This window comes from Zea mays, chromosome 9 (assembly GCF_902167145.1).
Source record: "Zea mays cultivar B73 chromosome 9, Zm-B73-REFERENCE-NAM-5.0, whole genome shotgun sequence".
In the NCBI taxonomy this organism is placed as follows: Eukaryota; Viridiplantae; Streptophyta; class Magnoliopsida; order Poales; family Poaceae; genus Zea; species Zea mays.
This window is the reverse complement of record NC_050104.1, coordinates 11,095,532-11,120,082: the sequence shown is the minus strand read 5'-3', so window position 1 is coordinate 11,120,082 and position 24,551 is coordinate 11,095,532. Positions and strand designations below refer to the sequence as shown.

The 24,551-nt window shown below is 44.7% G+C and overlaps 2 protein-coding genes across 2 annotated transcripts; one reads left to right on the top strand and one right to left on the bottom strand.

Moving 5' to 3' along the window:
- The first annotated feature begins 1,718 nt into the window (after positions 1-1,718).
- Positions 1,719-2,913, top strand: LOC541757 (anthocyanin regulatory C1 protein-like). Its single transcript, NM_001397118.1, has 3 exons — positions 1,719-1,884; positions 1,971-2,103; positions 2,251-2,913. The coding sequence occupies exons 1-3, from the start codon at positions 1,752-1,754 to the stop codon at positions 2,801-2,803; spliced, it is 819 nt and encodes a 272-aa protein (NP_001384047.1). The 5' UTR covers positions 1,719-1,751; the 3' UTR covers positions 2,804-2,913.
- Positions 2,914-20,623: 17,710 nt separating this feature from the next.
- LOC103637910 (mechanosensitive ion channel protein 10) lies at positions 20,624-24,311 on the bottom strand. Its single transcript, XM_008660921.4, has 5 exons — positions 22,633-24,311; positions 22,412-22,535; positions 21,704-21,997; positions 21,402-21,604; positions 20,624-21,115 (listed from the first exon to the last, which is right to left on the bottom strand). Exons 1-5 carry the CDS (start codon positions 23,916-23,918, stop codon positions 20,848-20,850), a joined length of 2,175 nt encoding a protein of 724 aa, XP_008659143.1. The 5' UTR covers positions 23,919-24,311; the 3' UTR covers positions 20,624-20,847.
- Positions 24,312-24,551: the final 240 nt, after the last annotated feature.

Sequence of the window (24,551 nt, the reverse complement as noted above, 5' to 3'; positions counted from 1 at the left end):
ATGGATAGCTTTGTCTCTTTTAGCTGTTGTGTACTTGTGTCTTGTGCCGGAGTCTGGACGCGTAGGTGCCCAGGGTCGTCGAGCCCTCGGACCGCCACTGTGCTTTCCTAAATTACTTTTTTTCGCAGTTACAGCTTCGAACAATTTGTTGACAAATCCTTTGTTTTCGGTTGTAGTCCAATTTTGTGTATATTTTCTCAAGTACGGTTTCTAATAAATCGTTTCCCACACTATGTGTGCAACGTTTTCTTATACACAACAATTTTGCGTATACCTATATCATACTACATTCTATCCATTTTAGGAAATTAAAAAGATAATTTTGTCAACCACGCAAATGTACATCAGAGTTGTCTGTTCACACAGTTATTTGCAATTTTGCATAATAGTAAAAATACATGACATGATTAGGTCATGCCAGTAAGCCAAAAGCCAGTAATAACAGATTCGGAGCAGCAAGTTCGCAATATAATTGGCCAAGGCTAGGATTCGTGGTCCATGTATAGTACACCCTTCGTTTTTTTATTTATCGCGATTTAGTTTAAAAATAAAATTAACTTACAACAAATATTCGAGAATATACATAGTATTATTTAAATATTATATTACAGTTGTCTGGTCACAAAACTAGTAAAAAAGGCTCACAGCCTACGGTGCGATATATTTTTACAGATAGATTTGATTATCAACCTCCTGTGTTATTTTTTAGTGACGGTTTCTTAAAAAACACCACTAGAAATCGTATTTTTATAGGTGGTTCCTTAAGAAAACTGCATGCAGAAATCCATGACGGTTTTCTTAAGGAACCGTATGTAGAAATACGATTTCTAGTGACGATCTTCTTAAGGAAACCACCACTAAAAATTATTTTTATCCTTAATTTTCGAGTTTTTCAAACGATCTCGTATGATGAAACCATCAAAATAAAAGTTGTACATCTCTAAAAGTTATGAAAATTTGTAGTTAACAACTTTTTTATTTGAACTCATTTTGGTTCTCAAAAATTGCATCTAAATTTGTCAAATTTAAAATTCAAATTTTCCAAACGACCTCGGATGAAAAAAGTGTCAAAATGAAAGTTGTAGAACTTCAAAAGTTATTCAACTTTGTAGTCGACTATCTTTTTATTTGAATTCGCTTACGGTCTCAAACAAGCAATTTACACTCAGTTGGTTGTAATATGTGGACAATAAAACTACAAACTAGACACAAATCATACCATAGACGGAGTGGTAGCAGAGGGTACGCGCGAGGGTGAGATAGAGGATTCTCCTAAAATAAATGCACTTTAGATGGGTAGGGTGGGGTGAGGCCTCTCCTAAAATGAAACTCGTTTAATGTTTCTAAAAATAGTTTTCACTGGTGATCCTTAGTTACTGGCATGTAAAAATGATGATTTCTACTGTCTCTCATATGGACGGTTATAAAAAATACCATTATATTGAAAATAGGTCTCTGCTGCTACACTCGCCCTCATAGCAGATCATGCATGCACGCATCATTCGATCAGTTTTCGTTCTGATGCAGTTTTCGATAAATGCCAATTTTTTAACTGCATACGTTGCCCTTGCTCAGCACCAGCACAGCAGTGTCGTCCATGCATGCACTTTAGGTGCAGGGCCTCAACTCGGCCACGTAGTTAGCGCCACTGCTACAGATCGAGGCACCGGTCAGCCGGCCACGCACGTCGACCGCGCGCGTGCATTTAAATACGCCGACGACGGAGCTTGATCGACGAGAGAGCGAGCGCGATGGGGAGGAGGGCGTGCTGCGCGAAGGAAGGCGTTAAGAGAGGGGCGTGGACGAGCAAGGAGGACGATGCCTTGGCCGCCTACGTCAAGGCCCATGGCGAAGGCAAATGGAGGGAAGTGCCCCAGAAAGCCGGTAAAATTAGCTAGTCTTTTTATTTCATTTTGGGATCATATATATACCAAGACAAGATCGGAGGACGATCACGTGTGTGGGTGCAGGTTTGCGTCGGTGCGGCAAGAGCTGCCGGCTGCGGTGGCTGAACTACCTCCGGCCCAACATCAGGCGCGGCAACATCTCCTACGACGAGGAGGATCTCATGATCATCCGCCTCCACAGGCTCCTCGGCAACAGGTCGGTGCAGTGGCCAGTGGTGGGCTAGCTTATTACACGAGCTGACGACGAGGCGATCGAGCATCTGCTGCGAATTCATCTGTTCCGGTTCCGGTGTCGCCGTGCATGTGAGAGTGAGCTCATATGTACATGCGTGTTGGCACGCAGGTGGTCGCTGATTGCAGGCAGGCTGCCTGGCCGAACAGACAATGAAATCAAGAACTACTGGAACAGCACGCTGGGCCGGAGGGCAGGCGCCGGCGCCGGCGCTGGCGGCAGCAGGGTCGTCATCGCGCCGGACACCGGCTCGCACGCCACCCCGGCCGCGACGTCGGGCAGCGGCGAGACCGGCCAGAAGGGCGCCGCTCCTCGCGCGGACCCTGACTCAGCCGGGACGACGACGACCTCGGCGGCGGCGGTGTGGGCGCCCAAGGCCGTGCGGTGCACGGGCGGACTCTTCTTCTTCCACCGGGACACGACGCCGGCGCACGCGGGCGAGACGGCGACGCCAATGGCCGGAGGAGGATTAGGAGGAGAAGCAGGGTCGTCGGAAGATTGCAGCTCAGCGGCGTCGGTATCGCCTCTCGTCGGAAGCCAGGACGAGCCGTGCTTCTCCGGCGACGGTGACTGCGACTGGATGGACGACGTGAGGGCCCTGGCGTCGTTTCTCGAGTCCGACGAGGACTGGCTCCGCTGTCAGACGGCCGGGCAGCTTGCGTAGACAACAAGTACACGTACGGAGAGGAGAATATTTACAGTCATGCGTATGTATAGATTTTTTCATCTGATCCCAACAGAAATACGTATGAAAGTACTCTTAGTTCTTTTTTATTTATCATATTTTAGTTTATAAATTAATTAACGTACGACAAATATTAAGACGCCGCCTTTCCATGCCTACGCGCGCGTGAGACGCGACCGGGGCACGTCAGCACGTGTGCCCCTGTTGTATAATTTATTTATACTTTTTAATGACTATGTGCTGTTGGTTGCCGTTGGCTTTATCATGTTCGTAGCCATGCATAAATCCATCGCCGTACATGTCGACAGAGAATAATACTTGCTCTTTTTCAAAAAAAAAGAAGGTAAACTGCAGGAGGGAGTTATTTAATTTACTCCACATGTGTGAACACATGGTTGATAAGTATCCATGAGTATCGGTACGAGGAGCAATTGTCCACAAAAAAAAACAAGTTTTGATTCTGAGGTTAGCCATATCGTGAGTGTGGTAGCGTACTAGTGTGCAATGTCTTTTAGCTTGACTAGGGATGACAAATCTGAAACTCGATGGATACCCGATCCGATGGTTATGGGTAACGGTGAAGATTTTGACCTGCGGGTATAGATGACCAATAAGCACGAGGCCCGTGAGCCCGGCACGAAGCCCGCTGTTTGAGTCCGGTCCGAGCCCGGCACGACCCGATTCTATGCGGGCCTGGGCTGGCCCAGCACAAATAAGCGGGCCGGGCTCGTACAGTAAATTAGGCACGGCTTGTTACATATAAGCTCGTTAAGCCCGCTTTTTTGCACTAAAACATTCTTACCAGCCCGCTTAGCCCGCTTTTTTCGTGCTAAACGGGCCGGCCCGGCTTGTTTAGACCCGCTGCGGGACGGGCTCGGACAGGAAATCGAGTCCGCGGGCTTAAACAGCTTGGCCCGGTTTTCTAATCGTGCCTAGTGGGTCGGTCCAAAATGGGTCGGGCCTCACCGGGCCCGGCCCGGGCCGGGCGGCCCGTTTGGCCATCTCTACCTGCGGGTGTAACCTGCACCCGATCCGAAGTTTCGCGGGTGTGGATATGGGTTTCTATTTCAACCACGGGTGACCTACACTCGGCCCGAAATTTGTTTTTTTATTATTTTGCACAATAATGATTAAGGTATAATAGTAATTATTTTAAATAAGTAAGTTGGCTAAGGATTCATGAATTGTTTTGTTGGTATAACCCGCTTGCTGAGCGCATATATATCTATACCTATACTACTATATTAAAAACATAATGTGGGCACCTGGTGCTACTATGGCTTTACCCTCCCCACATCAAGCATAATGTGGGCACCTGGTGCTAGCTTCACCCTCCCCGCATCAAGCGCCCGCAAAAAATAGTGCAAAACTAGGACTCAAACCCACACCCCTCTGCTCTAGAAATTAGAGGCTAACCAGCAGACCACACATATCTTAGTGTTTAGAAGTAAACAAAAAATATATTTGTAGCCTAGACGTCACTCCCTATGCTCCCCCGCCTCGTGGCATCGCACGGGCACATACCTAGTATATGTTAAGGGTGCATACAACATGTATCTTGACTTGTGGTGGTTTTAAATATTGAGTTGTTGAGACAATTAACGATAATGAAGAAGTGTGAGGAGTTAGATGGCCAGAGAGGGTGAATAACCTATATATAATACCTTAAAATCATAATTGTCACTAGAGCCAAATTAATTAGCATAAAAGATACCATGGAAGAATATACTTTATCTAGGTCTATTTTGCTATATGTAAGCCTCGCTAAATAATTTTAATAGCTTCATCTTTAGTATATATGGAATGATGCAAGCTACTAATAGCAAGAGATAGCAAACAACAGATACTAAGTATAACCTACACAAAGCTAGTTGAGCAACAAATATATAACTAGATAGATGTATTTGAAAGAATAAGTTAGGAGCGCAAACTACACGAGACTAGAGAGTTGATACTATATTTCTATAGCTATAGACACCCAACAGCTCAGAGAATCACTCGTTGATTAGCGTAGGTATTTTGTGAAATGCTTAATTAGCTTAATTAGATCGTTGTTTTAGCGCTTTCTCTAGGTAAACCCCTAGTGAAGTGAGGAATTTACACCTTCAGTCCTTAGTGCCTGTGCACACCAATGTATACCTTGTTGCTTGCACGCTTCATTTTAGTTGTACTAGGAGGATCCGTTAGTTTTGTAAGATCACATCAATTGAATTTGTGGTATTACCGTCACTGTGTACTGAAGGGAGCAAGACCCATGATATTTCATTCAAAAGCTTGATAGTGGAGATGGCGGGGAGCATCCAAAAGAGGCTAGAACAGAAGCACTACTTGCACGTGGAGATGGCCACAGGCTATCAACGGAGTTACCTGACCGAGAGCTTAGCCCTCGCATGAGGTTCTCTTGCGTGCAGCTTCAACGGGGACTAGTTTGAGCACTTCTTAATACCTCTATAAAAATACTGGCATATCAATGCGAGTTTGTATCTCTATTGTATTTAAGCTTCCACATTTGTATTGTTACTTAAGTTACATGATTTTATATTATAAGCTTAGTTATATACTAGTTTGATAGAACTGGAACCTAAGTTGCATAAGTCCTCTTATAGTAGGGATAGCAACACTTAAGTCAAAACCTTAGTTTCACATATAAACGTTTGGTTATCTACATAGGTTTTGATTAAGAGAAAAATAGATGTCATAGACTAGAGCGAAAATAGATTTGCCTAATTCACCCTCCCTCTTAGGTGTCATCGTGTGTTCCCTACTGCTAGCAACTTATGTCCTCATTGTGTCATACACTAGGTGGTTCACGCACTAATTGGCATCACACATTAAGCCACAATGGGAGCATCATAAGAACCACACTAGGGAGACACTTAAACAAGTTGTGATTTCAATATAGTTGCTCTTCACAAAACTCCTAAGGGGAATGAAAGGATTACAATGCCCAAGAAGGGGTGAATTGGATTTTTCTAAAATTTCAACAAAAGTTAAACCCTAAGCATGAGCCCAACTTCACCCAACTACTAGCATTAAGCAAATACTACTAGAAAAACAACAACCCTAAGTCATTACTACAAATACTAGCTAAGCAATTTCACAAAGTAAAATGCTCAAAGTAAATACAAAATTTAAAGTAAAGGTAAGAAGACTCCTCCATTTTTTGACGAGGTATCGAAGAGTCGACACTCTTCCCTAGTCCTCGTTAGAGCATCCGCGCAAGGGTATCGCTTTCCCATGGTCATCGCAAGAACCAAGTGCTCTCTATGAGATGATCATTTGCCACTCCGGCGCGGTGGATCCCTCATGACCGCGTACAAACTTGAGTCGGGTCACCAACAAGCCCTCTGGGGTGATCACTGCACTCCAATCGCCACCAAGTCGTCTAGGTATGCCGATCTGAGAGCACCTAGAGGGGGGGTGAATAGGTGATCCTGTAAAAACTTGATATTTAACTCACAAAAACTAGATTAGGAGTTAGCACAAATAATGCCAGGTGGCTAGAGAGGAGTCTTAGCAAAACACAATAACCACAAGAAGATCAACATAGATAGACACAGTGGTTTATCACGTGGTTCGGCCAAGTCCAACGCTTGCCTACTCCACGTTGTGGCGTCCTAACGGACGAGGGTTGCAATCAACCCCTCTCAAGTGGTCCAAAGACCTACTTGAATACCACGGTGTTTTGCTTTGCTTTACTTTATCCCGCTTGCGAGGAATCTCCACAACTTGGAGTCTCTCGCCCTTACAATAAGAATCAATATGAAGCACAAGAGTAAGGGAGGGAAGCAACACACTCAAAACCACAGCAAGTACGCACACACACGATCAAGAATTGAGCTCAAAACAATATCTCAAGATTCTCACTAGAACAGAGCTCAAATCACTAAGAATGTCGAACTAGTGCGCAAGAGTGAAGTGTGAATGATCAACAATGCTCAAAGGTTGCTTGGTATTATCCTCCATGCGCCTAGGGGTCCCTTTTATAGCCCCAAGGCAGCTAGGAGCCGTTGAGAGCATTCGAGGAAGGCAAATCTTGCCTTCTGTCGCCTGGCGCACCGGACAGTCCGGTGCACCACCGGACACTGTCCGGTGCGAATTTCCTTCCTTATTTGGCGAAACCGACCGTTGGCAGCCTTGGAGCCGTTGGCGCACTGGACACTGTCCGGTGCACACCGGACAGTCCGGTGCCCCCTTCTAGCCGTTGGCTCGGCCACGTGTCCAGCGCGGATCGCGCGGCCGACCGTTGGCTCACCGGACAGTCCGGTGCACACCGGACAGTCCGGTGAATTTTAGCCATACGCCGTTAATCACTTCCCGAGAGCAGCAAGTTCGCCTGAGCCAGCCTGACGCACCGGACAGTCCGGTGCACCCAGACAGAGCTGGCTTTGGCTGAACACGACCCTCTTTGATTTCAACTTGATTTTTCCTGTTTCCAGCACTTAGACACAATACATTAGTCTCTAAAATAATGTACTAAGTCTGAGAAACATACCTTTATACTTGATTTGTACTTTGTCCACCTTTTAACACTTAGATACTTGTGTTGGACACTAAATCACCAAAATACTTAGAAATGGCCCAAGGGCACATTTCCCTTTCAATCTCCCCCTTTTTGGTGATTTATGCCAACCCAACATAAATCAAGTAGAACAAGTGCAAAATCAATTCAAATGAGAACTCAAGATTGTTTTGATTCAAATTTGACATATATGGATCATTCTTTGCCACCACTTGGTTTGTTTTTGCAAATCAAACTCAATTTCCTATTTCTAAGTCAAACACACATGTTGAAACATAAAGAGAGATATTTCACGAGAAATTGATCAAGGATTCAAAAACTCCCCCTCTTTCCCATAATTAAGCCTTCTCCCCACAAGAGACCAACTTTTGACAATAAGAGGCAAGCAAGAGTATTTTGACAAACAAAAACTCCAAACAAGAGTATTTTGACAAACAAAAACTCTAACTCTACTATTTTCTCCAAACAAGAGTATTTTGACAAACAAAAACTCTAACTCTACTATTTTCAAAATTCACAAGTGGTAGTTGATCCATTTATTGCTTTGGCCTTATTTTCTCCCCCTTTGGCATCAAGCACCAAAACGGGATCAATTTTGGCCCTTAAACCTCATTGCCTCCCAAAATCTCCAAATAAGAGTACAAAGGCAATAAGAACATGGAGATGAACTTGGAGTGAGTTACCCTCTCATCGGAGTGCAGTGGACGTCTTGCATGGTCCAAGTTCACCTTTCCCTTTCAATCCTCCTTTGAGACTAAATTAAGCAAACTCAAGCACATAGTTAGTCTCAAAGGGTCAAGTTGTAGCACATCTCCCCCTAAATATGTGCATCACTCGCAATTGGACTTGTGAAGTCCGGGGAGTGCTTGTACAACTTGAGCACCATACATAAACAACAAATTGCAAATGGAACATGATCAAAGGCATAAGCACATGTATGCTACAAATCAATCCAAGTTCCGCGAATCTAGGACATTTAGCTCACTACGCAACTTGCAAAAGGTCTGCTCATCTAAAGGCTTGGTAAAGATATCGGCTAGCTGGTTCTCGGTGCTAACATGAAACACTTTGATATCCCCCTTTTGCTGGTGATCTCTCAAAAAGTGATGCCGGATGTCAATGTGCTTTGTGCGGTTGTGTTCAACAGGATTATCCGCCATGTGGATAGCACTCTCATTGTCACATAGGAGTGGGACTTTGCTCAAATTGTAGCCAAAATCCCTGAGGGTTTGCCTCATCCAAAGTAGTTGCGCGCAACACTGTCCTGTGGCAACGTACTCGGCCTCAGCGGTGGATAGGGCAACGGAAGTTTGTTTCTTAGAATTCCAAGACACCACGAACCTTCCTAAGAATTGGCACGTCCCCGATGTACTCTTCCTATCGACCTTACATCCAGCATAGTCGGAGTCTGAATATCCAATCAAGTCAAAGGTAGACCCCTTTGGATACCAGATCCCGAAGCAAGGCGTAGCGACTAAATATCTAAGAATTCGCTTCACCGCCACTAAGTGACATTCCCTTGGATCAGATTGAAATCTAGCACACATGCATACGCTAAGCATAATATCTGGTCTACTAGCACATAAATAAAGTAAAGACCCTATCATAGACCGGTATGCCTTTTGATCAACGGACTTACCTCCTTTGTTGAGGTCGGTGTGTCCGTCGGTTCCCATTGGTGTCTTTGCGGGCTTGGCGTCCTTCATCCCAAACCGCTTGATCAAGTCTTGCGTGTACTTCGTTTGGGAGATGAAGGTCCCGTCCTTGAGTTGCCTCACTTGGAACCCAAGGAAATAGCTTAACTCGCCCATCATCGACATCTCAAACTTTTGAGTCATTACCCTGCTAAACTCTTCACAAGACTTTTGATTAGTAGAACCAAATATTATGTCATCGACATAAATTTGGCACACAAAAAGATCACCATCACAAGTCTTAGTAAAAAGAGTTGGATCGACTTTCCCAACCTTGAAAGCATTAGCAATTAAAAAGTCTCTAAGGCATTCATACCATGCTCTTGGGGCTTGCTTAAGTCAATAGAGCGCCTTAGAGAGCTTACACACGTGGTCGGGGTACCGTTCATCCTCGAAGCCAGGGGGTTGCTCCACGTACACCTCCTCCTTGATTGGCCCGTTGAGGAAAGCGCTCTTCACATCCATTTGGAACAACCTGAAAGAATGGTGAGCGGCATATGCTTGCAAAATACGAATGGACTCTAGCCTAGCCACAGGAGCAAAAGTCTCCTCAAAGTCCAAACCTGCGACTTGGGCATAACCTTTTGCCACAAGTTGTGCCGTGTTCCTTGTCACCACCCCGTGCTCGCCTTGTTTGTTGCGGAACACCCACTTGGTTCCCACAACATTTTGCTTGGGACGAGGCACCAGTGTCCAAACTTCATTTCTCTTGAAGTTATTGAGTTCCTCTTGCATGGCCAACACCCAGTCCGGATCTAGCAAGGCCTCCTCTACCCTGAAAGGCTCAATAGAAGAGACAAAGGAGTAATGCTCACAAAAATTAACTAATCGAGACCGAGTAGTTACTCCCTTGCTAATGTCACCCAAAATCTGGTCGACGGGATGATCCCTTTGAATCATCGCTCGAACTTGGGTTGGAGGTGCCTGTTGTGCTTCTTCCTCCATTACTTGATCATCTTGTGCTCCCCCTTGATCACTTGCCTCCTCTTGATGAACCTGTTCATCATCTTGAGTTGGGGGATGCACCATTGTTGAGGAAGAAGGTTGATCTTGCTGCTTTTGTTCCTGTGGCCGCACATCTCCAATCGCCATGGTGCGTATTGCGGCAGTTGGAACATCTTCTTCATCTACATCATCAAAATCAACAACTTGCTCTCTTGGAGAGCCATTAGTCTCATCAAATGCAACGTCGCTAGAGACTTCAACCAAACCCGATGATTTGTTGAAGACTCTATACGCCTTTGTATTTGAGTCATAACCTAACAAAAACCCTTCTACCGCTTTGGGAGCAAATTTGGAATTCCTACCCTTCTTTACTAGAATGTAGCATTTACTCCCAAAAACTCGGAAATACGAAACATTGGGTTTGTTACCGGTTAGTAGCTCATACGAAGTCTTCTTGAGGAGGCGATGAAGGTAGACCCGGTTGATGGCGTGGCAAGCCGTGTTCACGGCTTCCGACCAAAAGCGCTCGGGGGTCTTGAACTCTCCAAGCATCGTCCTCGCCATATCTATTAGCGTCCTGTTCTTCCTCTCTACCACACCATTTTGTTGTGGTGTGTAGGGAGCGGAAAACTCGTGCTTGATTCCTTCCTCCTCAAGATACTCCTCCACTTGAAGGTTCTTGAACTCGGACCCATTGTCGCTTCTTATCTTCTTCACCTTTAGCTCAAACTCGTTTTGAGCTCTCCTTAGGAAGCGCTTGAGGGTCCCTTGGGTTTCAGATTTATCCTGCAAAAAGAATACCCAAGTGAAGCGGGAAAAATCATCAACTATAACAAGACCATACTTACTTCCTCCTATGCTTAGATAGGCGACGGGTCCGAAGAGATCCATATGAAGTAACTCCAGGGGTCTTGATGTGGTCATCACATTTTTTGCATGATGAGAGCTTCCCACCTGTTTCCCTGCTTGACAAGCTGCACAAGGTCTATCTTTTTCGAAGGTAACATTAGTTAGACCTATTACGTGTTCTCCCTTTAGAAGCTTGTGAAGGTTCTTCATCCCCACATGTGCTAAGCGGCGATGCCATAGCCAGCCCATGCTAGTCTTAGCAATTAAGCATGCATCTAGACTGGCCTCATCTTTTGCAAAATCAACTAAATAAAGTTTGTCGTACAATACACCCTTAAAAGCTAATGAACCATCACTTCTTCTAAAGACAGACACATCTACATTTGTGAATAGACAATTATATCCCATATTACATAATTGACTTACGGATAACAAATTATATCCAAGAGACTATACTAAGAATACATTGGAAATAGAGTGCTCATTTGAGATTGCAATCTTGCCTAAACCTTTCACCTTGCCTTGGTTCCCATCACCGAATATAATTGAGTCTTGGGGATCCTTGTTCTTGACATAGGAAGAGAACATCTTCTTCTCCCCCGTCATGTGGTTTGTGCATCCGCTGTCGATAATCCAGCTTGAGCCCCCGGATGCATAAACCTGCAAGGCAAATTTAGGCTTGGCTCTTAGGTACCCAACTCTTGTTGGGTCCTACAAGGTTAGTACAAATAGCCTTAGGGACCCAAATGCAAGTTTTATCTTCCTTGCATTTTGCCCCTAATTTTCTAGCAACTACTTTCTTATCCTTTCTACAAATAGCAAAGGAGGCATTTAAAGCATGATAAATTGTAGAAGGTTCATTATCTTTCCTAGGGACATTAGCAACATTTCTCTTAGGCATATGATGAACAACATTTCTCCTAGCTAAATTTCTATCATGCACATAGGAAGAACTTGAAGCAATCATTGCATTTGAACCATAAGCATTACAATTCCTATCATGATGAACATTTCTAGCAAATTTCCTATCATGGTATAAGAAAGCATGGTTCTTTTGCACACTATTTTCCATAGAGGCCTTCCCTTTCTCCTTGGCGGAGATGGAAGCCTTATGGCTTGTTAAGTTCTTGACTTCCCTCTTGAAGCCAAGACCATCCTTAATTGAGGGGTGTCTACCAATCGTGTAGGCATCCCTTGCAAATTTTAACTTTTCAAATTCATTCTTGCTAGTCTTAAGTTGGGCATTAAGACTAGCCACTTCATCATTTAATTTTGAAATGCAAACTATGTGTTCACTACAAGCATCAACATTAAAGTCTTTGCACCTATTGCAAATTTCTACACAAGAGTTAGATTTATTTGCTACTTCTAGTTTAGCATTTAAATCATCATTAACATTCTTTAAAGAAGAAATGGTTTCATGACAAGTAGATAGTTCACAAGAAAGCATTTCATTCCTTTTAACTTCTAGAGCAAGAGAATTTTGTGCACTAACAAATTTATCATGCTCTTCATATAAAAGGTCCTCTTGTTTTTCTAGTAATCTATTCTTGTCATTCAAAGCATCAATCAATTCATTAATCTTATCGATCTTAGTTCTATCTAAGCCTTTGAATAAGCATGAATAATCTATTTCATCATCATCACTAGACTCATCCTCGCTTGAAGAAGCATAAGTAGCATTGTTTCGAGTACATACCTTCTTCTCCTTTGCCATGAGGCATGTGTGATGCTCGTTGGGGAAGAGTGATGACTTGTTGAAGGCGGTGGCAGCGAGTCCTTCATTGTCAGAGTCGGACGAGGAGCAATCCGAATCCCACTCCTTTCCAAGATGTGCCTCGCCCTTCGCCTTCTTGTAGTTCGTTTTCTTCTCCCACTTTCCACTCATCTTTTCCTGGTCACTATCATTATCAGGACAGTTAGCGATCAAATGACCAATCTTACCGCATTTGAAGCAGGAGCGCTTCCCCTTCGTTTTGTTCTTGTTGGGGTGCTCCTTGCGACCTTTTAGCTCCGTCTTGAACCGCTTGATGATAAGGGGCATCTCTTCATCATTAAGCCCGGCCGCCTCAACTTGAGCCACCTTGCTCGGTAGCGCTTCCTTGCTTCTTGTCGCTTTGAGGGCAACGGTTTGAGGCTCGTGGATTGGGCCATTCAATGCGTCATCCACGTATCTCGCCTCCTTGATCATCATTCTCCCGCTTACAAATTTTCCAAGAATTTCTTCGGGCGACATCTTGGTGTACCTAGGATTTTCACGAATATTGTTTACCAAATGTGGATCAAGTACGGTAAAGGACCTTAGCATTAGACGAACGACGTCGTGGTCCGTCCATCGCGTGCTTCCATAGCTCCTTATTTTGTTGACAAGGGTCTTGAGCCTGTTGTACGTTTGGGTTGGCTCCTCCCCCCTTATCATCGCGAATCTCCCGAGTTCGCCCTCCACCAACTCCATTTTGGTGAGCATGGTGATGTCGTTCCCCTCATGTGAGATCTTGAGGGTGTCCCAAATCTTCTTGGCGTTATCCAAGCCGCTCACTTTATGGTATTCAACCCTGCACAAAGATGCTAGAAGAACAGTAGTAGCTTGTGCATTTTTGTGAATTTGCTCATTTATGAACATGGGACTATCACTACTATCAAAATGCATTCCATTCTCAACTATCTCCCATATGCTTGGATGGAGAGAGAACAAATGACTACGCATTTTGTGACTCCAAAATCCGTAGTCCTCTTCATCAAAGTGAGGAGGTTTACCAAGTGAAATGGAGAGTAAATGAGCATTTATGCTTTGTGGAATACGAGAATAATCAAAAGAAAAGTTTGAATTGACCGTTTTCTTTTTCTCATAGTCGTTATCGTCTTTTTAGAAAGAAGTGGACTCGTTGTTGTCGTCGTAGTAGATGATCTCCTTGATGCGCCTTGTCTTCTTCTTCTTCCCTTCTCTTCTTTTGTGGCTTGAGCCCGAGTCCGTAGGCTTGTCATCTTTCGGCTCATTGAAGATAGACTCTCTCTCGTTGTTGTTGACCACCATCCCCTTTCCCTTAGGATCCATCTCTTCGGGCGATTAGTCCCTTCTTGAAGAGAACGACTCTGATACCAATTGAGAGCACCTAGAGGGGGGTGAATAGATGATCCTGTAAAAACTTGATATTTAACTCACAAAAACTAGATTAGGAGTTAGCACAAATAATGCCAGGTGGCTAGAGAGGAGTCTTAGCAAAACACAATAACCACAAGAAGATCAACACAGATAGACACAGTGGTTTATCTCGTGGTTCGGCCAAGTCCAACGCTTGCCTACTCCACGTTGTGGCGTCCCAACGGACGAGGGTTGCAATCAACCCCTCTCAAGTGGTCCAAAGACCTACTTGAATACCACGGTGTTTTGCTTTGCTTTACTTTATCCCGCTTGCGAGGAATCTCCACAAGTTGGAGTCTCTCGCCCTTACAATAAGAATCAATATGAAGCACAAGAGTAAGGGAGGGAAGCAACACACTCAAAACCACAGCAAGTATGCACACACATGATCAAGACTTGAGCTCAAAATAATATCTCAAGATTCTCACTAGAACAGAGCTCAAATCATCAAGAATGTCGAACTAGTGCGCAAGAGTGAAGTGTGAATGATCAACAATGCTCAAAGGTTGCTTGGTATTATCCTCCATGCGCCTAGGGGTCCCTTTTATAGCCCCATGGCAGCTAGGAGTCGTTGAGAGCATTCCAGGAAGGCAAATCTTGCCTTCTGTCGCCTGGCGCACCGGACAGTCCGGTGCACCACCGGACACTGTCCGGTGTGGATTTCCTTCCTTATTTGGCGAAGCCGACCGTTGGCAGCCTTGGAGCCGTTGGCGCACTGGACACTGTCCGGTGCACACCGGACAGTCCGGTGCCCCCTTCTAGCCGTTGGCTCGGCCACGTGTCCAGCGCGGATCGCGCGGCCGACCGTTGGCCCACCGGACAGTCCGGTGCACACCGGACAGTCCGGTGAATTTTAGCCATACGCCGTTAATCACTTCCCGAGAGCAGCAAATTCGCCTGAGCCAGCCTGACGCACCGGACACTGTCCGGTGCACCACCGGACAGTCCAGTGCACCCAGACAGAGCTGGCTTTGGTTGAACACAGCCCTCTTTGATTTCAACTTGATTTTTCCTATTTCCAGCACTTAGACACAATATATTAGTCTCTAAAACAATGTACTAAGTCTGAGAAACATACCTTTATACTTGATTTGTACTTTGTCCACCTTTTAATACTTAGATACTTGTGTTGGACACTAAATCACCAAAATACTTAGAAATGGCCCAAGGGCACATTTCCCTTTCACGATCACCAAGAGTAACAAGCCATAGACTTTCACTTGACCAAGAGAAGCCTAATGCATGTGGTGTGTGCTCTACGTGACTCTCATGCACACTAATGAGGTCCTAACATGGGATTATGATTTTCTAATCACCTCACTAGGCTTTGTGGGACTTGCAATGCACTAGCAATGAATACACTTGAATGTGGATAGCAAGACACTTAATGTGGCTGGTGGAGGGGGTATAAATAGCCCCAACCACCAAACTAGCTGTTGATGGAGCTTTCTGCGCATGGGCACACCGGACAATCCGGTGCGCCAACGGTGCACTCCAACGGCTAGTTCTGACAGCTAGTCGTTGTTCTAATGGCGCACCGTACAGTGAACAGTGAATGTCCGGTGTGCACCAGACAGTCTGGTGCGCGCGCTAAAAATCGGCTCTGCGAACTCGTCGCTCTCGAGTTTCTTGGGGGCAGAGGAGCTGCCCCGGGGCAGGTTGGCCCCACTGACAGGGGCGCACCGGACAGTCCGGTGCACACCGGACAGTCCGGTGCCCCTAAGATAGCAAAACCAATTTCTTTTCCTTTGGTTTTTCTAACCTGATTTCGTTCTAACTTGTGAGTGTGTTATAGAGTGACACCTAGCACTAGATGTGAGTGTGAATATGCACCAACACTACAGTAGAATTCTCTTGATCAAACTACTCATCCACAACCCCTCTTTATAATACGGCTAAAATAAAAATAGAATACCTAATTCTATACCAAGTGTCCACAACTCCTTAGTCACTCGGAATATGAAGACCTTCATCTTTTGATTCGCCTTTTTCAGCCGTCGCTTCAAGTTCTCATCTGAGGTATTGTTTTTACCGTTGCAATGCAACATCCTGTAATGCGACATAACTTACCATTTGCTCTACAAAACACACGTCAGTCACATATAATCTTATGTTGTCATTAATCACTAAAACCAACCAGGGACCTAAATGCTTTCAGGGAATACCAATAAGAGCCCCTCATAATAATGATTCGAGCCCACGAGAGTCTCCAATAGTCGCTCAACAATCCTTAGTTACCTCCAAGCCATCTAGGTGACAGTGCCACCAGGAGTAACAAAAATTCCATAGCTCAATATGATGACTAGTTCCACTAATTGCAACATGTTGATTCAAACACTAGAGATCACCCTCAATCTAACTTTGGATGAATCAATATCAATAGAGATGAGTTAGAGATATTTTCCTAGGCTTATTTAGTTCTTTATCGGGTTAGGATGCCAAGCTTACTGTTCCGACGCCGAACGAGATCCATTTATAATGTTATAAGAGTCAAATAGTCGTTGATCCCTTTATCATGTAGAAAATAAGGGTGTTAGACCATCCAACACCAAGTATCAGATCAAAGCACACTGGACTATCGACTCTAGAAGTTGCCATGTGTACTAGTCATTTCAATGTTACTATTGTCACCCCCTACAGATATGACAATGTATAGTCCAACATATATAATAGATATAAAAGCAAATGAATTACCTACCACTATATATACTAAGTGTTCAACAACTCTTTTGACACTCAGAACTAACAATCCTTAACCTTTTCATGCATTTCTTCTTAGCCGAACATCGATTTCCACTAACTAGGCTATTTACACCTTCTGAGCATATTTTCCTACATAATGTGGGTCACCTTATATTATAGATGTAAAACATATGTCAGTCACAATAATATTATGTTGGCATTAATTACCAAAATCAACTAGGGCCCTAGATTCTTTCAATCATCAACTAGAGAATTTTAGTAGTAGGATTTTTTACAACAATATTATCAATATCTGGTGTACTTTATTAATAAATGCTCCACTCACTATAGAAATTGCTTAAAATTCGATGGCCAAAAACCCATTTAAATTAAGGGCAAAACGATGATATTAAGTTAATTTGGATGGTTTCCCGTCAAATTTAACTTGATGAAATTAAGCCCATAAGTATGATGGCCCCATCAAATTAAAATTACTTTCGATGGTCTACATAGGGCGTCGAATTTCTTTCAAATTAATCTCAACAACTTAAAATCGTCAAACTTATATGGGTGATGTGGTAGGCACACATGGCGCTAGATAATTTTAATGGCCCATAGGCTATGAAATTTATTTCAAGTTAACTTTGATGGCTTAGTAAAGTCGTCGAACTTATACATGTGGCATGTCATACACACATCGAGTTGCATATGTTTGACGTCCACCATATATCGATGAACTTATCCCACCCCTGCAGTGATACTTGAGTAGTCCACATTTCCCTCAGCATCCCACTTTGTAAGGTTAGGTGCAGCTTGGGCCCTTATCATTGATCACATGTGGTCCTATCGGTAGGTGTTATGGTCTGTCGATCGATGGACCTGTCACTAGTCAGTACCAGTGGCGTTGAAACCATGCTAATTGGTATTGACCACGATGTTGGAGTCTAGATCGGTACTAGCTAGGTCTGGTCAGTATCGACCGTCTCGTGGTGACATGGTGGTTTCTGAAATGTTGGTGCCACTTTAGACATTTGGATTTCAACAATTTAAAAAAAATACTCATTCACCCTATAAATAGGGATGTGTTTGGGTGCATTCACACCCGTCACTCTCTAATTCACAAGCCTTATTCTCTACCTGCAACCTTCCACTTTATGTTTTATTATGGATCCAATGTGGAATATGAACTTTGATACATTCATCGACTTGCTCAACGAGCAATCTCCATAATGTTCTGAGACCCCTACTAGTATAAAGCAAGTTTTCTTCGATGGTCTTTCTCACGTTCATCATCGAAATGAGGATGTTCCTTCCCATCTCCATTCCCTAAGTCTATAACCTATACTTACATATCATGTCCTCCTCTGTATCTATATCGACTATTCATCGATGCTCCTCAACCTACATTGAACCTCCTATGATCGATGCTCCTTCTCCTACCACCTACCATCGACACTCCTTCTCAATCTTTTTCTTATTGTTACCCTCCTCTATACTCATATAGGTATCCATATGGTGCTCCTCCTTATAGATCGTATATATGGTGCTCCTCCATACAATCCTCCATATGGTGCTCCTCCTTCGTTCCCTCTCCCATATGGTGATCCCCCATATAGTGTGCATGCTCCTTTTTATCCTCCAACAGGCATGATAGTACCCCCAAGAAGTCACAACGATGCATCCTCCAACCAGTCCACATACTCTGATGCGGCCTAGTTCCAATGGCGAAGAAATTGAACTAAGACGAAGGATAAAAGACTGGTAAGTACATATATATTGTTATGAATTGGACATAATGTTTAGGCCAACAATATTTTTAGTTCATAATTTTTTATATTCATGTGTGGCTATTACACTTCATTGACCTCGTTGAGGGAAACGACAAAAAGGGACCGACCTTTCGGGCAAAATAGCGACTATTTATAACTCCACAAAACCTCCTCCCTAATGTACCCCAACCCCAAGCAGTTGAAGGACCAATGGTCCACAAACAACCACAAGGTCATCCTCTTCAAAGGCATATACAAATGATTGTTCATGGTCCGATCGAGCGAAGCAGATGGTGATATGCTTCTCGAAGCGTCAAATGAGAGCTTCCACAATAGGTATGACGAAATGGACTTCAAGCTGGAGCACATGTGGCACTCTCTTCGCCATCAACCGAAATGATGCACATAACATGGTAACAAGTAACAACAGCTCCAATGATGGGAGCAAAAGATCTCGTGTAAATTTAGATAGTGATTATAGCTCTGCATCACTGGATAATGTCAAATCAACACGCTCTATTGGTCGTAATAGGGAAAAAGCACAACACAAAGGGAAGTGGCTAGCATGACTAGCATTAAGTCTCATGTAATGGAGAAGAGCATCGTGAACAGGCTATACAAAGCCAGGAAGAGGATATCTCAATTAAATGTGTTTAAGCCATTTACTAAATTGTTGGATTGATCCATTGTCAACATGGACAACGACATAAAAAGAGCCTACAAGTTGGCGGTACAAAAATTAACCAAGAAAATTAGATAAGGAAAAAATATGAAGGTGGATGAGAAAATTGACAATGAGTAGTATTGTATCGCTATTTTACGAACTATGTAATTTTTATTTTTTAAAAATGTTTATTTTATTTGAATTATGTATTTTTAATTATGTTATCAGATGATCTTTTCCAAACAAACATAGTGTTTCATTTTAAATAAGAGTTTGTAAAATAAAAGTTGACGTGGCACTAAGATAATTGTAGGCTAACAGTAAATATTGTACAATGAAGCACCATGATTGGTAAAAGACCAACTACAGTTGATAGCATGATAGATAAAGTGATCCGTAGCAGACATGACGTAAGGCCCATTTCAATCTCCGAGCCTACGAACATTTTGTGAGGTGATTATTTTCTAAGAGCATCTCCAACAAGAGCCCAAACAATGTTGTATTTTAACATATAGGATTCTAACATCAAAAAACTGATCCAACAAAGTTCTATTTCACAAAAATTGATCAAAGAATAATATGACTCGGCCTCTCAGGTCCTAAATATGCTGGAGACCTAACCTTTTATTTACTAAATAACATGATTTATTGCCTAATAATATGATATAGGACTCAATTGTTGGTAGTCCCGGACACGGGACGAGGATTTATGGAGGCTAAGAAGACCACGTGACAAAATTAAGACCAAAAAAACTAGTGTCGCATACAATTGAAGTTTCATATTAGTACATAATACAAGTTCAAAGAAGAAATTTATATAAACATACGAAGCAAACATACCGCTAAGTTCTTGTTGACTGAATCGAAGTCGTGCATACCTTGTCGAATGTCATACATTGTCGAATGTCGATCTCCTAGAAGATCGGGGCGCACCAAAAGAGACAGGGTAAAGAGCGACATCTCCGGCAAAGAGCCAGGGATTGCTGGTTCACCAAGCTCACCAGCCACTAAGAACGGGTCGCATTGTCGTGACGAGGAAGATGAAATCTGTCAGGCGGACCACGTCGCGACGACGACAAGCAGGGTGCGGGCGCCGAGAAAGGAGCAGGGTCGAGCGACATCACACGTCAGGAAGGGGCAGCGTCGGGAACGAGGCATCTTGGCAGACTGGCTTGGACGGTGTCAAGAAAAAATGCAGCCAGACACATAGATGCGAGAACTGGACCGAGGAGGAGGACGAAAGCCAGAAGAACTAGTCTGATCCGACAAGGAGGCCCATTACAGGGCTATTTTAGCCCACCCAAAACTTCATTTTTTATATTTAACAGAAAATGAATATTAGATATAAAAGGTTGTAAAATTTTGAAGGGGGCATGGCCCATTTTGTCGCCCTTGCGTCCGCTCCTGATTGTTAGAGTTGTAAATGTTTTTGTGGCCCTAAACAATTTAAATCAGATTCTATTTTAATTTTTAGGACTCAAATACTGGTTGGAGCTGGCCTAACAGTTTCGATTGTGAAGCACCAAACGGTCTAGATAACCAAATGGTTTTTATACCCAATCCCAAAGCATTGATCATTAGTACCATCATCTCTTACAAATCCATTATCTGGCAAATTAATATACGAGTCAATATCTACTATGCAAAGTTTTAAGAACCTCAGATCTCAGAACAGACTGCACAACTAGCGATCAGCTGTCAGATCCCATGAAATGATAAAGTTGTTAGTATAACACTTCAAGTCTTCACCCATCTTCTATCTTGTATGGGTGGGCAGCGGGTTCGAGCTTACATAGGTGAGTTCGACTTTCTGGGGCAACAGGTGGTACCGGATGGACATCTCCTCGAATATTTTCTTCAACTCCATAACGAGCTCAGACCTCCTGATGTTCTTCTCCCGGATGTTTTGGAAGTTCATGGTGTGCTGGACACAGAGGGACATGTTGATCTTGTTCACATCCAAGATGTCCTTCAGATTTACTGTGTGGACAGGGTGCCAATGCGTTGGTTTGCTCTCCAAGTACCTGAGAGTAAAAGGAACCAATGACAATTGATAATGTGAATTATGCTTAGATAACTTATTCACTGCTGGTGTCATATGCAGCTTCTGGTACCTCGTATCTAGACACCCCCCCCCCAAGACCCCAACTCCCCTCTTTGTAAATGTCCTGCAAGGGCTTCTTTGCCCTTGTATTATTATTCCTTTTTTATAAATAAAGTACAAGCTGCCCAAACCAGCTGACATAGTTTCTTTCAATAAATTTACAAATCTGAAGTTGAATATGAATTCAGGTTAAGTTTGAGAATTACCCTTTAATTTTGGACCTCAAAGCTCCAATGCTCTCAACTGAAGTTGAAATATCAATTGCAAAATCAATCGTGTCAAACATGTTAGGGCTTCGGTAGAAGTTGCTGATTGCCTTTGTGGACAACACAGAATTTGGATAGTATATCTTTTCGTTGTCATTCTCCAAGAAAACAGTTGTTAATATATTCATTTCCTCAACAGTCATCTATCATCAGAGTATATTCATGTCAGCAACATGACATGACATGACATAACATGGGAAATCAATGGAAAGAGGTACCACAAAGGGTGATCTAGAAGTTACCTGTGTTCCGTCGATTACACATCGGTCACCAACATCGAATGGATGCATGATGAACACAAATATGAGGGCCTCAAATACAGTCTTGCATGCATTCCCAAATATGAATACCACAACCAGAAGCTGGGACGAGACGACAACAAGGACCTTGGTTGTCGCAATGCCCATCAACAGTAGCGTAACAATGATGGATATGATTATGACAATAACGCTGACGAGGTTGTGAAGCTGCATAACTGCGGTTTTTGTGTCATTCAGAGAATGTGCTAGTGACTTGCGATCGAGGTATGCTTTCACCTGGTAGTAAAACAAGATCAGGAAAGCAGACAGACATCTTCCTATACAAGCCAAATGATTTGCAATGACTACATCAAAATTTACAAAACAGAACATATATTGACATTGTGTATTGTTTCCTGATTCAAGGAATCAAATGATTTGCAACGACTAAAAATGAAATGACTTATAAATACATAAGTAAGAAAGTCAAATTACAATTATACATAAACATATAATCCTCAAATCATGCATATTCAGTTACAAGTTTCTCCTACCACACCAGGCTCAATATCCACAGTTACGACTGCATCGGCACACCATATCAATTATCAAAATTCAAGACACGAGACATGGGTCAACCAATAATATGTTCCTATGAACTCTGAAACAGAACAAAAACAGAGATAGTAAATGTGTTCATTTTTTCATTACCACCCAATTCTTTAGAGCAGATTTTTTGATCTTTCCGGTTTCTGGTGCTCCCTCAAAAGTTGGAATCAGCAGGTCCACCTCCTCCTTGGTGAAAAACCTCAGCAGATCCACCTCTTCAATGTGCCTATGTCAACAATTAAAAAGAATTGTTGCGAGTGTTGAGCCATGCATACATATGTAGACAAAAAAAATGGCTACTGAAAAGTTGAAGTCGTCCTCACTTATAGCCGGGCCTTGCGACATTTTTGAATATGGCATATGCCGCATCCTCGGCCTCCCATTTACTATTTATCTCTTTATCCTTCTGTTCAATGCCATCTACATCATCAAAGCTGCTCTCGATAGTATTAGATATAGTTGACAGCCTAGAACTTCGGATTGTTGTGATGAGCCCTCTCATCGTCCATGCTGAGACCTTCTCCTGACTCATCCTCCTGAGCTTAACAACATCGATCACCTCTGGCACGCCTTTCTCCTCCTTGGCTCTGCTGATGCTGACCCGCCCAAGGCCACTGCCCTCGCGCCCCACATTCTCCGCCAGCTCCATCAACGGCGGGCCTGACAGCGTCTGCAGCACGTACTGATGGAACACGCTCTCTTGGATCCGATCGAAGAAGGCCTTCCGGTGGAACGTGGACGCGACCACCTTCATGAGGAAGGTCTTGACGAGCCAGATGACGGAGCCGATGAGCATGGAGGCGAGGAACCTGGAGACGTAGTTGAGGATCCTGGCGGTCTTACGGGAGCGGCCGACCTCGCTGTCGAAGAGCTGGGACCAGGCGATGAGCACGAGCGCGAGCCAGAGGCAGACCTGGAAGCTCTTCTTGAGCCCGAAGACGAAGTAGAGCACCTTGGTGCGCAGCAGGAAGTTGCGCTCGATAACGAAGACGATAAGCGTGACGAGCCACTGGCTGAGGAGGTGGCCTGAGAAGACGGTGATGACCATGACGCACCACTTCCAGACCTCCAGCCCCCACAGGACGCGGCCCTGTAGGGGCGCCACCACGAGACTGACGAGGAGCAGGCCGAGGAAGAGGACGAGCACGCAGAGCTCCACGCCAAGGCGGGCCCGGCGGCGGCAGCGCGCCGCGGAGGCCGGCGCGCGGGAGCCGTCCTTGTTGCGGAAGAGGTCCTCGTCGTCGTCGACCTCTGCAGCAGGGGTGGAGCCGCCCGCGGCGCGATGGGTCGGGGTGGCGGTCAGCGAGGCGGCGGCGGCGGGGTGGACTGGGGAGGGGTGGGCGGAGTGCGGGTGCGTCGGGGTGGGCGGCTCGACGAAGCGCGACTTGGGCTTGGCGATGGAGGAGCGGCGGCGGAGGGCCGCGGGGGGCAGCGGCGGGCGCGAGGGGCTGGAGGTTGGCAGCGGCTTCTCGGGGTTCTGAGAGAGTTTGGGAGTCTCCGGCTGCTGGTTATTTCTCGGGTGCAGTGGCGGCGGGTGGCCGGGCGGGATGACGAGGACGTGGTCCGCGTTATTGGACGCCGCGGCCGCCTTGGCCGTGGACTGGTCCATAGCCCGCCCCCGCGCGCGGCGGCGGGCCTAGTAACCTGGGCTTGGGGTCTGACGGCGGCGGCGGCTCAGCGGCAAGCGGGGAGTCTGGCGGCGGCGGGCCTATTAACCTGGGTTCGGAGTCTGACGGCGGCGGCTCAGCAGCCAGCGGCAAGCGGGGACGCGCGGCGGAACTGGGGGGGGCGGGAGTGACCGATTATAAAAAGGCGAAAGAACTACTTCTATAGGACGACGAGGGGGAGGGCTTCCCGCGCGCCACGCTCGTCCGCCGGACCGGCACGCCGCACGCGGCCGGGTCGTGGCGTTTGTCGCCTCGCAGCCTAGGTCTTTGCTTGATCACGCTCCGACTCTCGGTGGGTGGAGCTGGGAAGCAAAATCTGATCTGATCTGATCTTCCATTAATTACATTGACGAGGATAATCGTAAAAAAGAAGGATCGCTGACTTAGCGCATCGGGCACTAGCACTACTGTGGTCACTGGAGTCGGTGGCCGTAGTTTTTTTGCGGCCAAGATCGCTGACATAGCGCACCGTGCAACACTGGAGCACGTGGCTGACACGGAGGTCAGCCTCTATTTCAAATTCCAATCAACAATAATTTATATAAAGCCGCTTTGATAGAGCTCTTCTAGCTCCC

Excerpts from the sequence above, each read along its gene's own strand:
- LOC541757 (NM_001397118.1), top strand. The coding sequence starts at position 1,752 with ATGGGGAGGAGGGCGTGCTGCGCGAAGGAAGGCGTTAAGAGAGGGGCG. Across the intron at positions 1,885-1,970 it reads GGAAGTGCCCCAGAAAGCCG|GTTTGCGTCGGTGCGGCAAG; the intron begins GTAAAATTAGCT and ends GTGTGGGTGCAG. Across the intron at positions 2,104-2,250 it reads CACAGGCTCCTCGGCAACAG|GTGGTCGCTGATTGCAGGCA; the intron begins GTCGGTGCAGTG and ends GTTGGCACGCAG.
- LOC103637910 (XM_008660921.4), bottom strand. The coding sequence starts at position 23,918 with ATGGACCAGTCCACGGCCAAGGCGGCCGCGGCGTCCAATAACGCGGAC. Across the intron at positions 21,998-22,411 it reads CTGCTCTAAAGAATTGGGTG|GTGAAAGCATACCTCGATCG; the intron begins GTAATGAAAAAA and ends TTTTACTACCAG. Across the intron at positions 21,605-21,703 it reads GTGTAATCGACGGAACACAG|ATGACTGTTGAGGAAATGAA; the intron begins GTAACTTCTAGA and ends CTCTGATGATAG.